The 15,450-nt window shown below is 41.7% G+C and overlaps 2 protein-coding genes across 5 annotated transcripts in view; one reads left to right on the top strand and one right to left on the bottom strand.

The window, feature by feature from the left end:
* CADM3 (cell adhesion molecule 3) overlaps nucleotides 1-15,450 on the bottom strand; it is a 58,113-nt gene that overhangs the window by 27,835 nt on the left and 14,828 nt on the right. Inside the window, exon 3 of one of the 4 annotated variants that reach the window (XM_074262265.1) lies at nucleotides 1,161-1,221. The exons of 2 other annotated variants lie outside the window; for them this stretch is intronic. Coding sequence is in view for 1 of the 2 variants with exons in the window: in XM_074262267.1 (XP_074118368.1) it covers nucleotides 12,275-12,356 (82 nt within the window). In the remaining variant the exon portion in view is untranslated. Of the gene's footprint in view, nucleotides 1-1,160; nucleotides 1,222-12,274; nucleotides 12,521-15,450 lie in introns of those variants that run through there. One more of the 4 variants, XM_074262267.1, reaches the window with a different exon arrangement.
* The window catches only part of LOC141539447 (olfactory receptor 6N1), a 248,797-nt gene continuing 245,339 nt past the window's right edge, over nucleotides 11,993-15,450 (top strand). Inside the window, exons 1-2 of the mRNA XM_074262256.1 lie at nucleotides 11,993-12,174; nucleotides 13,307-13,476. The gene's annotated coding sequence lies outside the window, so the exon portion shown is untranslated. The remainder of the gene's footprint in view (nucleotides 12,175-13,306; nucleotides 13,477-15,450) is intronic.

The following is a 15,450-nucleotide window of genomic DNA, read 5'->3' as shown; positions in this document are numbered from 1 at the left end:
CAACGCACATTTCTAAATCTGGAATCCAATCAGAAATATAGCTCATTTCAGATCAGCACCTTAATTCCAGTTTAAGATAAGGCTCATGTATTTAGATAAGAATGAATCAAAGTTCTAGACTGGCACCAAAACTAACCCAGTATTTGAGGTATCCTTTAACCATCTTTTTCCTCTGGTTTTGTTTATTTATACTTAATCACTATGAGAGCTTGCTTATATATCACCACCCTCAGATGGGGAATGACATACAACAGAGTTCATTGTGGAAGAAGCTTGGATTAGAATACAGGGTCCAGTACAAATCACTAAATACTTGTGAAGCACCATTATGCAGAATCCTCAGAACTGCCACTTTTTGGACCCTTTCTGATCTCCACGCATGTCTACTGGTGTTCCAGAGCAAGCACCTTGATATGTAGAGAGGAAAGAGAAGGAAAAATATGGAGTGAAAAGAGAATAGGGAAACTTTGAAAAATCAAAGGAGTTATGCAAGAACAGCTTGAATTTAAGAATGAAAACACAGACAACAGCAGTTCCACATCAGTTTTCTTTCTCATCTGTCCATCTGAAATTGAGGTTTGCAGTGAAGAAATAACCATCTTTGCTACTTCTGATATAAGAACTGTTTTTTTTCCTTTCTTCCTTTCCTAAATGATAATTAAATTTTGCAAAAAGGTTTTGCATGAGATGGCCCTAAGCATGTATCATGGCCATTCTTATTTGTCTTGTCTCCCATTAGACTATAAGCTCCATGAGGGCAAAGACTATATTCTGTTTAGACTTTATGTATCATCTATCATATTAGTGTGTATTTTACAAATGTATGTTTAATTGAATTGTATATTTTATCTTTTCCCATGTCACTTAAATACTCTGTCCCAAGAACCTCACTTTCCTTTCAGGCAAACATCTTTTCTTTCTTACATACCCTCTTATCTTAAAAAGGCCAAGGTCTCCTATTACATCTGGGGCCATCTCTAGTTGTCCTGATCTATATCTTGCCATTGGACTCAGATGGGTCTGAAGGAGAAAGTGAGACTAGTGACTTTGCACAACTCTCCTTTACTTAAATCCAATTCATTTGCAAGTCATGGCATCACTCCTTGAAGTCATGGTTATCTTTGAGAATGAAGGACAAATAACAACAACAATCCTCTTACCAAGTATTTAGATGTTTCTTATCTAGTCATGTGTCTTGACCCAGATAGAGCCCTCTGCATCCTTATAAAAAAAAAAAAAAAAAAAACAACTTTTATCTTAAGAAATTAAATTCATCAAGCATTTATTAAATGCCTACTATGTGCCAAGTCCAGCATTAGGCACTGGAAATTCAGTGGCTCTCACTATAAGTTTCTTCTTCTCAATTTATCAGGATTCCCAATCTATTCCTCTAAGCCACTAATGTAGGGATTCTTAAAGCTTTTGTGTCATGGGCCCTTTTGGCTGTTTGTTTATTTCAGGTTCCTCATCTGTAAAATGAGCTGGAAAAAGAAATGGCAAACCACTTCAGCATCTTTGTCAAGAAAACCCCATTTGGGGTCAGGAAGATTTAGACATGACTGAAAACAATTGAAGAACAAAGATGGATCTCTACCAAGAATAACGCTTTTAAATGCATAAAATAAAGTACATAAGATTACAAAGAAAACCAATGGTACTGACATGAGGATACTAAAATATTTTAAAATGAAGCAAAACAAAACAATCATCTTCCCTTCCCCTAAACAAGTTTATAGATCCCAGGTTAAGAATCCTAAATATAGAGGACTATCTCTTCTGCCAATGATCCATTCTATTTGTTTCAGAAAGTGGCCCCTACTTTATCTATGGAAATTGAGACAAAGTTGCTTTTAAGCAATTATACTGAGTAAATAATGAAAATTTGAGAGGCCTTTACTAATGTTTACATTTGTGTGGGGTTATGGAATAAAGGAGGGATATAGTAAACTGTAGGATCTTTTGATTCTATGCAGTACATGCTAGTATCTATTTCAACACTGGTAACACTGGTCCCTCACCTAAATACAATGTAGTAAGAAAGATATACTCTAGATCCCCTCAAAAAGTTGAGTATGGTTCTTTGACTGGAGTCTGTGCTAGGTTGCCTTTGAAGCTCAGAGTTGGTCCACTGAGAGATTCCCTCATGCTCACTTATATACTGTCTGTCATGAACGTCCTCTTCTTATAAATTCCCCCTGTTATGATATGATATGATAGGATATCATGTTAGCATATAAAGGCTCTGGGATCCTAAAGAAAGTAAAAGGGGGAGAATAAAGAATGATTTCTTTAAGATCTTGGCACTGAGGACTCTCACTAAAGTCTTATCATTATCTCCAACCATACTTCTTCACCTTCCCCCCCCCAAAAAAAAAAAAAAAGAAAAAAAGAAAAAACTGGAACGGAGTTTGAGAAAAATAAAGAACTGATTGGCTCTTTAAGTGAATGGTTTAGGCACTGGCTTCCTTTTCTTCTTTCCCTAGGGCAAGGTGATGTTCCCAACCTTTCTGACCCTGAACTGAAGGTAAAAGAGCTAAAGTTAGGGTAATTATCAATCAATAGACAATTAGTAGGAGCCTGATTGAGGGAGAGAAACATGAGTGCTCAAAAGATAGAACATTCTTCCCATTTTCCATTAATTTCCCTTCTCCCCTAAACCTCTAGGTAAAGGCAGCAGGTGGATCATAAGAACGGTAAAGAACCCCAAAGAGATGAAACTACAGATTCAGGGCTAGAAGAATAGATTATAAAATGGAACAATTCAAACAGAGACAAGTCTTCCAACCCTGTCTAAAAAATCTAATGCCCTTGAAGGTGTTAGGAAATTTAGGAGATGAGTGTAAGGGAGATATCTTTAGCTTTTGCTATGACATTAAACCTGTGTATTCTCCTTTTGAATACCCAGACCTGTCCCTGCATGAGGGACAGGAATTTTTCCTACTTAAATGAGGAAACTGAAGAATTGGGAATTCCATTCCAGAGACCTGCACTCCAAAGCTAGACCCTGCCTAGTGTAAAAATTGTCATGAGGAAGGAAAGGAAAAGGTGAAGATCTGGCTATACGGTTCTGATTAGGTGTGAAGATCCAGTCAGGAGGCAGAGAGCCAAATCCATCTGGCGGTGGTAGAAACTCCAGCTTCCTGCCACATTCAGTGTCATTACATAATCAACCTCCACAATGTCTTTTGCATTGGTCCACTTCCCTCTATTCACATGGCCACTACCCCATTTCAGATACTCATCACTTCTCTTGTGAATATCTGTAATAATATCCTAATTGGTCTCTTAGCCCCAACTCTTTCTGTTCTCCACTTAGCTTCCAAAGTGATATTCATTAAAGCACATCCCTGACAATTTTTTTGCTCAATAATCCTAGTGGCTCCCTATTACTTTTAGAAGCAAATAAAATCATTTAAAGTATCCCATAATCTGGCTCTGATCTATTTTTCTAGATTTATTACACATCTCTTCCTTTTATGCTGTTGCTCATGCACCAAATTCCACCTTTTGTTTCTTTGGCCAGACATTTCCTTACTCCTTACCTCTACCTCTGTATCTTAAATCCACAACTTTTTCCAAAACTCATGTTCAAATATCATTTCCGGACCTTGCTAGTTGCTAGTGTCTTGCCTTTAAATTAGATTGCACTGATTTTGTATGTATTTTCTATATATTTTTACATAAATATGTTCACTCCTCTAGAATGTGAGCTTCTTGAGGGCAGGGTCCATTTTGGGGTGCTTAGTAAATGTGCTTAGTAAATTCTTGTTGACTGATGGATACACAGATTGAATGATAAAAAGTGGATATGGATTAAGGAAATATTAATTAGGTTTTATTCAAGGACCTGGCATTTGGGGTCATAGAGGCTTTTCATTCCAAACCATTTATTTCTGTTCAAGGTGGTTATGAGGGTGAGACCATGAGTCAGGGTACTGATACTTTTCTAACAGGCCTCTAACATATTTCAGTCTTTTACCATCCACTCTGATACTTCTTATATATATCTTTTGATTTTCTATAAGTTGCATAGAAATATGACAGCAAAGTATGATAGATATTTGACCAGCCTAACAGGACAGTTGAGAGAACCTCACTGTGATGCTTCAGGTAAGGTTGCATATTGAAGTATGAGAAACTCTCCATTTGGATCTGCATTTGTATATTAGTAGTTACTGCATGCATATGCATGGTGCCATCTGTCTGCTACCCACAGCCCCTGGGCCACATTCATGCTGTTCTTGCTTTTAATCCATCTGTGAAGGAACATGAGTAAAAGGTTCTAAGGCTGAAGATGGCATGTGTGACAGTGGCAGGGATAAGGTGGTACAATGGAGTCATTGGATCTGGGTTCAAATCCTGCTTATGTTAATTATTATCTATGTGATATTGGGCAAGTCCTTGTGCCTCCCTGAGTCCCAGTTTTTTTTTTTTTTCATTTCTAAAACAAAGGAATGGAACCAGATGGCTTCTAAGATGTCTTCCAGTTCTAAATTTGTGATCCCATGATTATGAAGTAGCTAAGTGGCACAGTGGATAGAATACTGGGCTTGAGTTCAAACCTTGCCTCAGATACTTATTAGCTATGGGCAAGTTAGTTAACTTTGTTTTCACTTCAATTTCCTCAACTGTAAAAAATGAATAAAAATAGCACCTATCTCCCACACTTGGGAGGATCAAGTGAAGCAATTATCACAATTATTGGAATATTCTAAATACTTAATAAATACTTGTTTTCTCCCCCCCCCTCCCCATCTTGCTATGAACCTATGACCTCTTAAGACTTGGAACTTCCTGACTTATTTCGTTATTCAGTTTTGTAATCCTTGGACAAATTTTTTTTTAGCTGCCATGAGACTGGATAGATCCGTGTGCCTGAATTTTTTTTTTTTTTTTTTTTCATCTCAGGAGACTCTATTCTAGCTTTGGGTAACATTAGGTATAGAGAAATAATCATATTAGGAGAATGGGCAGAACCATGGAGAGCAATAGGGAGAGAATTCCACAAAGGTGAAGGCAGTACCATGGAGAGCTCAGAGCACCACTAGTCTGGAAGCTTAGCTAAGTGGAAAACTTGCAGAGAGGGGCAGCCAGCTGTGCCAGACTGTTAATACTGAGACAACTGACAGCAGGGGCTGTCTCCAGGCTCCACACAACACCTATTATTTGATTCAAATCTCCTGAAGTTTCCTGTTTGATCCTATCAAATGCACTCCCAAGATAGTTATATACCCAGATGTGAAGAACCCACCAATAGGCTAGTTTAGTTTAAGAGTAGAACAATCAGTCAGTCAATCAACTAGCATTTCTGAAGCACTATGTGTGAGACACGGTGCTAAGCACTGGAGATAACGAAGAAAGGCAAAAAAAACAATTAGTACCTCTTCTCAAGGAGCTCAAAATCTAATGAGAGAAAACATACAAACAGTTTTGTACAAATAAGATTGTTAGGGGTCATCAAAGATAGTGGACAATAAGATCTTTAGGGAGATGGAAAGGCTCCCTGTAAAAGATAGGTTCTTAGGTGGGAGGCACAGATGAAGAGAGAAGGGAGTTCCAGGCATGAGGAATAGCCAGTGAAAATTCAGAAAATCAGGAAATGGATTATCTTCTGTGGCAAACAGCAGGGAGGTCTGTCTGAGCCACTCTATCAAAATTTACCTAGAGGATAGAAAGCTGAAAAAGTGGGAGGAGACTAGATTATGAAGGACTTTAAAATTCAAACAGAAAAAATTATATTTGTTCCAAGAGTTTACAGGAAAACACTGGATTTCACTTAATATGGGAATGATGTGGTCAGTTCTACACTTTAGAAAGATCTCTTTGACATCTGAGTGGAGGATGGATTGGAGATAGGGAGAGATATGGGGCAGCAGGCTACTGTAATAATCTAGGTATGAGTTGATGAAAGCCTGTACAAGAGTGGCAGTAGTGTGAAGGGAGAAGAATATATATGAAATGTTAGAGAAATATATAACAACTAATTATATATGGAGAGGAGGTGAGAGAAAGAAGTTGAAGGCACCTAGGTTGTGAGACTGGGAGCCTAGGAAGATGATGGCACTGTAGGCAATAATAAGGAAGTTAAGAAAAATGAGAGTTTGGTTAGAAACTCATTCCAAGAGATATGTAGTACTGGAATGATATACCTCTTTGAGGAGGAAGTTCAAAGACAACCTCTTAGTGACATCACAGAAACATCAGGGTACTTTAGAGTCCTACATTGTGAATCACTATCATAAATATCTCTCAGTATGGGGCCACCATGATGTACTCCGGTAACATACTCATCATTGCAGTGGATGATCCTGACTGAGGAACTGTAAAATTCATTCAGAGAATAGAGGAAATGGTTGTCTCTCCTTAAGAGGGAACATTGGCCATAGTTGGTGAAAGGTATCATGCCATATGAATGTCAATCAGTTGGAGGAAATGGGGAATTTTGCAATGACATAGGACTATTTATCATTATTTTTACTGATTCATTTTGGCATCCTCTCATCTTCTTGGCTCTTCATTGACTGTGATATTTATCTATGGTTATAAAAATTTCCATAAATCAATATAACCATTCTAGAAATTAGTTAAAATAACATTTTGGAAAGAAATTGGGTGTTTAGGCAAAGAAAGTGACTAAAATAATCATATCCTTTGCCTAAGAAATTCAATCACTAAGTTATTAGAAGAAAAAGGCTCCATAAATACCAAAATATTTGTAGCAAAAAAATAGAAACAAAACAGATACCCAGTGATTGAAGAATATCTAAACAAATCGTGGTACATGAATGCAATGGAATATTACTGTACTGTAAGAAACAATGAACATGATGAATATGGAGAAGGACGGACAGACTTACACAACTGATGAAGAATGAAATAAACAGAGTGAGGAAAACATATACATTGAGTTTATTAATGTAAATGGAAAGGACATCAACCACAAAACAAGTGGAGATGAATGTTGAAAAGTTATAAACAATATAGTTAGTTCTTGAGAACATATATTAAAAAATACTTCTCTCCTGCCCCTTTCCAGAGGTGGTGAGTCAACAGTGTTGGAACATTGCAGGTAATGTCAATTTTTTTCTAATGTATTGACTGGTTTTGCTATTTTTTTTCAAAACCTTCTTTCTTTTTTTTTTTTTTTTTTCTTTAAAGATTTTGTCCTAAGGGATGGTTCTCTGGCAAGTGGAAGGGAAAGAATATGGAAGAATGCAGGTGATATAAAAACAAGGATATTAATAAAAGCCTATTTTTAAAGACTATAGAAGCATATGATTTCCCCTAAAACTAGTGTGACACCAATCCTGACATTAAAATCAGTTGTGCTTATTATTTACTAGAGGTGTTATGAAGAGAAGGCCTGTAGCCAAGAGTTAAACAGGAAGTGACAAATATCAAGAAGATATGAATGGAAAGCATTTTCCAAGCTCTGAGTATGCCCTTAAGGTTATTAGCAATCAACATGGACCTGACCTAGCCCAGGTCCTGCATTCAGGCGGGTGAAGAAAAATTTGCAACTGTATTATCATCCTCAGCAGAAATTTTTATCATGGATAAGGTGACAGAAAAGGGAGAAGTTGAACTGAATTGGAAAGTAGTGGGGGAAAAAAAACAAAAAACAAAAAAAAAAACAAAAAAAAACACATGCTACCAAGCACAACTCTAAGTATTTACATCCTCTTGGCAAGATTGTAAAGATTCTCCCCAGAGTATGGCCAAAGGAGGAGGTGACTCCAAATTTGGCTTCACATTTTCTTCGGGATGTTCTGCTCAGAAGAAGACTAATACTTTATATAGGAACTTGTAGAGCAATAGGCCTAAGAAGCAGATGGAAGTGCACTTACCTAATCTGCTGTCTGTCAATGACCAATGCAAAAGACAGAACTTATCTGTAATCAAAGATTATATGGGAATTGATCTAGTCATATGAGAGTCTTTAAAGAGTTAGCGTTGGTTTGGGCTTAGAATTTCTTTGTTAGAAGGGTTATGGAGAAAGTTTGAAAGGAATAACATGCAAAGCACATACATAATTCTTTATCTATTTCCTTTGACCATCAGCCTTGAGGAAATCATGCACATCAATAAGCCTGCCTGTATTCAAGAAGGTTACATTAGAATTTGCATCACAGTTTTTGGCAATATATTTGGCATATCCCCAGTGCCCTATAGGGCAGTCTTTACCAGGAAGGCTGGTTCTACTGAGACAAACTAGACCCCCTGATATAAAGAATATTCTTGTTCAATTTTCGTCTTTCCTATGGTAATACTTCTCCTGCATCCAATGAGTAGGCAGATCATCCTTCAGGGGTTGTGCCTATGACAAGAGACAGAAACAGGGTGGTGAAGTGCTGCCAAATAGCTCTGTGGGCAGGGCTGGCTGGGTCCATCCTTGCGCACTGGGCATGTTCTCCATACTGGGAACCTGGCCAAAGGGCTGCAGAATGGACAGCAATGGACAGAAGGTCAGCAAGCTGGGAGAAAGGTGGTGCAAGGAGCAGTGCAGCATAAGGCAGAGTTGTTTTTTGAACCCTGAACCAAGTTAACATGAGGCTCTCCATTCTATTCATTTTTTCCCAGATCAGCTCACAGCCTATTAGAGACATCCTAGAGAGAAAGAACTCAGATACAGTGTTGAACCTGGAGGGCAGCTCCAGAGAAGTGAAGGTAACTTCAGGGGACTGGCAGTGCCAATCCTGCAGTTATGAGATGGAGAGGAGGAGACAGGTGAAAATCTAAATACCCTAGAAATCCTGTAACATTTACACTTAATACCATGGTAAGTTTCAGAAATGTCTTATTGCCAATTCCTGCTCAGACTTTCAAACTTTAAAACTACATTCCTGGGGAGCAGTCAAGGCCAAAGAGGCATCAATCCTTGCATTTAGGTTTCTATGGGGAACACACCTCTTTTATCCCAATCCATGTGAGGCAGCTTGCCACTTGCCTCTCTTCTACTATTTATCAACAATATTACCAATTCCTTTTTTTAATGGAAGTTTATGCAGTTGTTGTCAGTGTTGTTGTGTGATGCTCATGACAAGTTGTGGTGGTAAAGGTGGGCTGGACTTAAAGAAGTTAAAGGACTGGAAAATTGGGAGGGGAAATAATAGAAATAATAATGAGTAAGAGCTGAAAGAATTTAGAGGTTATGTAGTCTAATCTCATTTTAGATGAGGAAATTAAGGCCCAGATAGGTTAAAGAAGAATTAAATTATTTAACACAACATTATGGCTGTTTCTAACTATTTTTGAGACTGGGGTCATGCTTGTTTTCCTTAATTCCTCTTCCACTTCTTCATCCTCCTCTTCCTCCTCTTCCCCATCCTCTTCTTTCTCTTCCTCCTCTTATATCACACACACACACACACACACACACACACTTTATCCATAAAGTAGACATTTAAATTCATGACTTTTTCCTCCAAGCACAGTTTTGTCTTACCTCCCTCAAAGTCTCTAGGGAAAAAAGTAGGAGTTCTCAAAGCATTAACCTGCTATATCCTTGGGACTGTTTGGCTTTTTCTGCTTTACACTAGTTGTTATCCTGGACTTAGCCAGTGTTAGGTATTTTATTGTCCTATTGTACTGTATGAAAGGAAGGCAGATTTATAATGAAAAGTGTTTCTTTTTTGAGTCCAATTCCTAAAACAAAATAAAACAAATAAACAAACAAACAAACAAAAACACACCTTGGAGAGTATCCAGGTATCAAACAGCACATAAAGCTAATCTAGGAGAGGACATTGTTCTCCCTGCTCATCATAAAGGTTGAGCAGGTACTGAACTTATTGACAGCAGGAGCAAGAAAGTGTGATAATAATATAATAACAATTATAATAACTAGGTAGCATTTATATAGTGCTTTAAATATTTGCAAAGTGCTTTACAAATATTATCTCATTTCATTTTCACAACAATCCTGCTGGGTTGGTGCTATTATATTTCCTTTTTTACAGATGAGAAAACTGAGGTTCAAAGTGGTTAAATGACTTGTTACACCTCTACTATGTATCAGAGGAAGAATGTTTGGACACAGATGTTCCTAACTCAAAATCCACCTCTATATACTGTTCTAGCAAAAGTGGCTTTCCTCAGAACAAAATAATAGAGAAACAATGATTTAAAGTCCATTTACCTCTAGATTTAATTGTAGAACATCCCATATCTTCTGTCTTTCCATTTGCTCCCCTTTCTGAGGTTTCAAATACCCCTGTATTAGATGATCCCATACTTAGTCATACCTGGTTGTCTGCCCATACCAGGCCCTTAATAGTAAAATAGGCTAAATAGATGATGAGCTTAAGGGCTGTTGTTGGTTGACAATCAGGGCTCAGCAAGTAAGAATGTCCTAGACAGCACTTCTAGACGTGGGTTCTCTTGACTGCCCTTTTTTTTTTCTTTCCAAGTTAGATCGAGGGTTGCTAGTGTAGCTCCCCAGAGGAAGGGAAAGAACTGGGAGGGGATGTCCCCTTATGGGAGGAGGAACTGTGGTCGCCCTGGTAACTGAGGCTAGAATAGTCTTTGGGGAGGGTTGGGGATAAGAGGGGAGGAACAAGCCAACCAGTCAGGCTGGTAGCTGCTGGGAGGGGATTCCCCGGGGTCCCCGGACAGGGGGAAGCTCCTTCATCAAGATGAAGGCGGGGCAGGAGGAGGGTGTAGGGAGAGGCGGGATTAGAAACAGACCGATCCTCAGTTCTTACATGTTCCCCTGGGCTGTTTTATTTCTTTCCCTTCTTCTACCCCCAACTACCCCTCTCACTCACCACCTCACTACTCCGCCCTGTGCCCAGCCCCACTGGCCATCCGGAGTCCAGGAGTCGCTTGGACTGTCTCCTCCCCTGCGGTTCCCTCTGCTCTCCGCTGGCATTTGGCCTGGCACAGCGGTACACTCCCCATCCCTGGGCTCCGCTGCGGTCCAATTCCCCTCCCTTCTTCACAATCCTCCCCCCTTCTCCACCCCCATCCCCTCCCGCCATGATAGGGATGGAGGGGAAAGAACGATGCATTCCTTTACTACCTTCTCAGGCAAGCCTCCTTTCAGGATCCTCATACCCCTCAATGCCTTCCTCCCTCATAAGCATCCTTGCGCAATTAGTCCCATCTCCTTATTAACCGTGGCTTTCAGATCGCCCAGCGGTCCTCGCCAAGTTGACCTACATAGCCCTGCCCAGAGCGGGAGGGGCTTTTCCCCACGTATCTTCACCCCTGGATAGCCTCTCCTTCTTCCTCCTCCTCCCCGCGAATCCCCTTCCCACTACCTCAGATTCATCTCCCTTCTTATCCTTCCCTCCATCACCCGAAAGAGATTTGGATCACCAGACTACCAGGACTACTTAAGTTCAGCGGAAAGGAAGGAATCAATGCCATTTCTAACCCAGCGGAGCCCTGGGCTTTTCAGCCATCCCGAGGCTCTCAGATCATTTACAACCCCTTTTATCTGCGATCCTTTCCTCGTTATGAGTAAGATCTGACCTCTTGTTTGGATTTCCTATAACAGCCTTTGCTTCGTCCAGGTGATGCTTCAATCCTGGGTCCCAAGAGTCCCCCCCTCCCTCATCCTTAGCCCCCGTGTTGTTGTTTTGCTTCGTGAAGAAACTCCCCCTCCTTCCCCCACACCCCCCTCTTCAGCCTCGCCCTGTCCCCCTCCCTTGCCCGCCCGGCAGCGGGGCTGGAGGGGGTGGTGGTAAGCGGCGGTGGTGGTGGTGATGTTTGCATACAGCAGTCCGGGGAATCTTACTGGCCGCTCAGCCCTTACAGATACACATACAGACACACAGACACAACACCCCGACACACGACACACACCCTAAGAGAAAACATTCAGACGGAAATTCACCCCGCCCCCAACACACCCCGACACAGACATACACACAGACACTGACACAGAGACGCAGAACCAGACACCAACACAGACACATACACACACGCACACACATACAGACACACAGATACACAAACGGACACCAACACACGCACACAGTAATAGAAGAAACCCAGAAATAGAAACATTTGGCTCGACAGGCAGACATAGATTTTGAAATTACGGGCACTGGGGATGCACACACCGTTACGCCCCGGGATGCACACACCCAGAGATGCACAGACAGAGATGCCCAAAGAGACAAGACAAACACAAGGATAACAGCATCAGCTGGCTACTTATAACCCTGGGTATCTAACAAAGCCAACAGGCTCTCCATCCCCTCCCTGGGTGCCTCCCCGCCCCTTCCTCCCCCCCATCACCACCCTTGCCGCCCCCTCCCTCACTCACCGTCCTGGGAGAGGTTGGCCCCGCCGGGCGCACAGCAGCAGGCGAGCAGCAGTAGCAGGGGCAGGGCGGTGGGTGCCCCCATCGCGCTTCCCGGCCGGCTCCCTGGCTGGGCGCTGGCGAGCCTGGGTCCCCCGAGGCAGGGGGGAGGGGCGGAGAAAGGAAGGGGGGGGTCCGATGACGGTCTTGGCTGAAAGAGCGTCCCCGAGCCGCAACGGAGCCCGGGGCCGAGGCGGGGACGGGGAGGGAGCCGGCGCTGCTGCAGTCGCGGGGATTAAATAGGGCGCTCGGAGCAGACCATTCGGCTGGCAGCGGAGGGGGGGGGTGACGGGGGGCTGGGCCAGGAGGAAGGGGGGGAGCAGGCTGCCGCATTCCTCGCTCCCCCCCGCCTTTTATTCCCCCCCACCCCTCCTGCTACCGTGGTGCGTTCCGCCTGCTCCCTCGGGAGCGCAGCCGGCCAGGCTCGGGTGTGGAGCTGAGGGAGGCAGCTGGCTCAGCAGCCGGGCTTGGGGCTCACTCCACGTCGGCCCGAAGCGGCGGGAGGGGATCGGGTGGGGCCCGGGGCCAGCTGGCTAGACCTTGCACTGCAGCCTTGGGCAGGGCGTGCCCAGTGGCCCAGGCTAAGCCAGTTCCAACGTCCTACTCTCCTGTCCAGGTTCTGGAACTGGTGTTTCTGCAGCTTTCGGGGCCCTTCCAACAAGCAATCAGCGTCCTCAGCCTTTTCCCAAAAAGAGTAACTAGCTGACATAGTCCCCTTTCTAACGATAAACAAGTCTCCCTAGATCCTTCCTTTCCAATAGTATCCTTAGTAGCCACCAGCCCAGCAACAGTTTACTACCCTTGACAGCTTACCCCCTGCCCAGCAAGCCCCCAAACAATGTTGCCTTATGACAGAAATTACCAACCCTCCCAGAGCAGCTGTACCCTCAACACATCTCTATCCAAGTGTCTTCCCAAATCGTTCTCACTACAGGGGCCCAAATTCCTCTTAAATCCAATTCCTTCTTCCAATTTCTCCTGTTATAATCTCTCTAGGAAGCCTGTGCCCTTGTGTTTTTCTGGTCTATCTTTGAAGAGACTGTCCATCCTATCCTGACAGGAACCTTTTTTTATGCCACTGGGTGAATTCACTGATGTTCCTAGGAAGGGCTTTCAGAAATCTCCAGTTTCCAGATGGACAAAAACTAAAACAGACTTTGGAAAAGGTAAAAGGAATAGGCATTAAGAACCTATATACTCATGGCCCAACAGTCTTAAGTCTTTTAGAGAAGAATGAATCTCAAAGGAAGTTTTATGGATTCTTATGATCAAATATCTTAAGGAAAAGTCTTCAAGGGATTTTGAAAAGGCTGCACTTAGTTCTATGTAACTATTTGATCTCCAAAGATGAGAAAAAAATCTCTAAATTTTAGAGTTAACCAGTGTAGATATCAATTTTTGTAGATATCAATCAGCTGGCCCTATCCCCTCTTCAGGTAAATACTCTGAAAACCAGGAAGATCATGATTTGCTAAAGACACACTAGTTAAGTGTGATGGAGCAATGTTCTTTCCCTTATAGAAAAGAATGTGATTTCTCTCTATGACAGTGACAACATTCAATGTTTTTGTGAAGATTTGTTAATATCTCAGTAATCTACTAGTATCTCTGCCAGATTTTCTTTGTGTCTCTGCAATTAAGTGCTTTTGGCTCTTATTACCTATTTCTCAGGCTATCTGGTCCTTCACTATCTTTGTGATGTTTATTCTTAAAGCACTGAAAGATATTAGATATTGAGAGGTACTTCCATTGTGTTTCTCTAACTTTGGCATAGTTGTTTAATTTCTTATTTTTCTTAGTATCTCTGTTCAATCTGTTCAAACTTCAAAGTCCCTTAAAAACCACCTTTGGGTGGTTTGGGGGAACTTTTTGCATGGGAGTTCTGAACCACTGATCAGTCTTTAGGTTGATGAGGGTGGCAAGGTAGCTGAATATGTATGTATACTTACATTTCCATTGACGTGGAAGTTCTGTTGCTTCAAATCCCCCCTCCCCATTTCTACCTCTTTTTTTTTTTTTTTTTTACGGGGATTCTTTTATGGTCAGACATTTCTAAATTTTTTGCTATTTGGATGGGTGAAAGGACTCAGCTAAATGAAGGGGCGGGGCTTGTGAGATCAGGTGGGAGGGGCCAGGCTATATGGCAGAGGAGGGGTTGGACTGCAGTGGATTCGGAGAAGCGAAAAGCTGACCTATGTGAAGAATGGGCCAGGCTAGGGTGGAGTCTGCTATAAATTTAGAAGAAGAATGTAAGGAAAAGGGGGCTGTTCTTTCAGGGGGAAAGGGAAGAGCTTCATGTGTGGTAGGGACATGACTGCCAAAAGGGGAGGGCCTACCTGGATGAGGAGGCATATTTTAAGTCTTCTAATTTTTGATCTGGCAAAGTACTTGGGCACCATCTTTTCTGAACTATGTAAAGGAAAAGGAAGACCAGTCTGTGTAAGGGAGGATGTGTAGAAACTTAAGTTTGAGGGGGTGAGGGGTGGGGTAGGGGATGTATGTGTGGGGAAATCATGTAACAATCATTTCCCAGGCTCTTCTATTACTAATTAGTTCTTTCATCTGCTGTCCCACCCTTATCTCTTTCTGTCTATTCTTGTATAGATTGTGCTGGGTCTACGCTTCTCCAAATCCCTTCCTCCCCATAACATTAACTGCATGAAGAGATTAAGACTATAGGATTTAGAGCTGGAATGGACACTTGAAATATCCTTTCTTCCAATTTTAAAGGTCAGAGATCTGGGAATTTTGGAGGATCAATAACGTGTAATGATATAGCTTGTGCAAATGCTGAGATTTGAATTCAAGACTTTGGACTTAGGACTTTCTTTCCAAGTCCCCATGTTGCCTTGATGGATTGAGAGGATGAAATGCTGAAAAGGTATCATCTTATTTCCTGCCCTGTTTTCTCTATGTTTTTCCCATACACACTCTACTGAAAGATAGATTCTTTTAAAGAGCCAAGAGAAATTTCTCATGGTATTACTTGTACTTGGAGCTGAGAGGTAAGGTTTAGGTATCTTTGATAGTTACCTTTCCATTGCCTATATTAGAACCAATAGGGAGTATTTTCTACCCTAAGAGGGCTTGTTTCCCATACTGTATTTGTTTATCTTTTTGTTCTCTAAGCTCTGAGATCA

The sequence above is a fragment of the Sminthopsis crassicaudata genome, chromosome 4 (genome assembly GCF_048593235.1).
Source record: "Sminthopsis crassicaudata isolate SCR6 chromosome 4, ASM4859323v1, whole genome shotgun sequence".
Classification (NCBI taxonomy): domain Eukaryota; kingdom Metazoa; phylum Chordata; class Mammalia; order Dasyuromorphia; family Dasyuridae; genus Sminthopsis; species Sminthopsis crassicaudata.
Note: the sequence above shows the minus strand (reverse complement) of the source record. Positions and strands in the feature narration are given on the sequence as shown.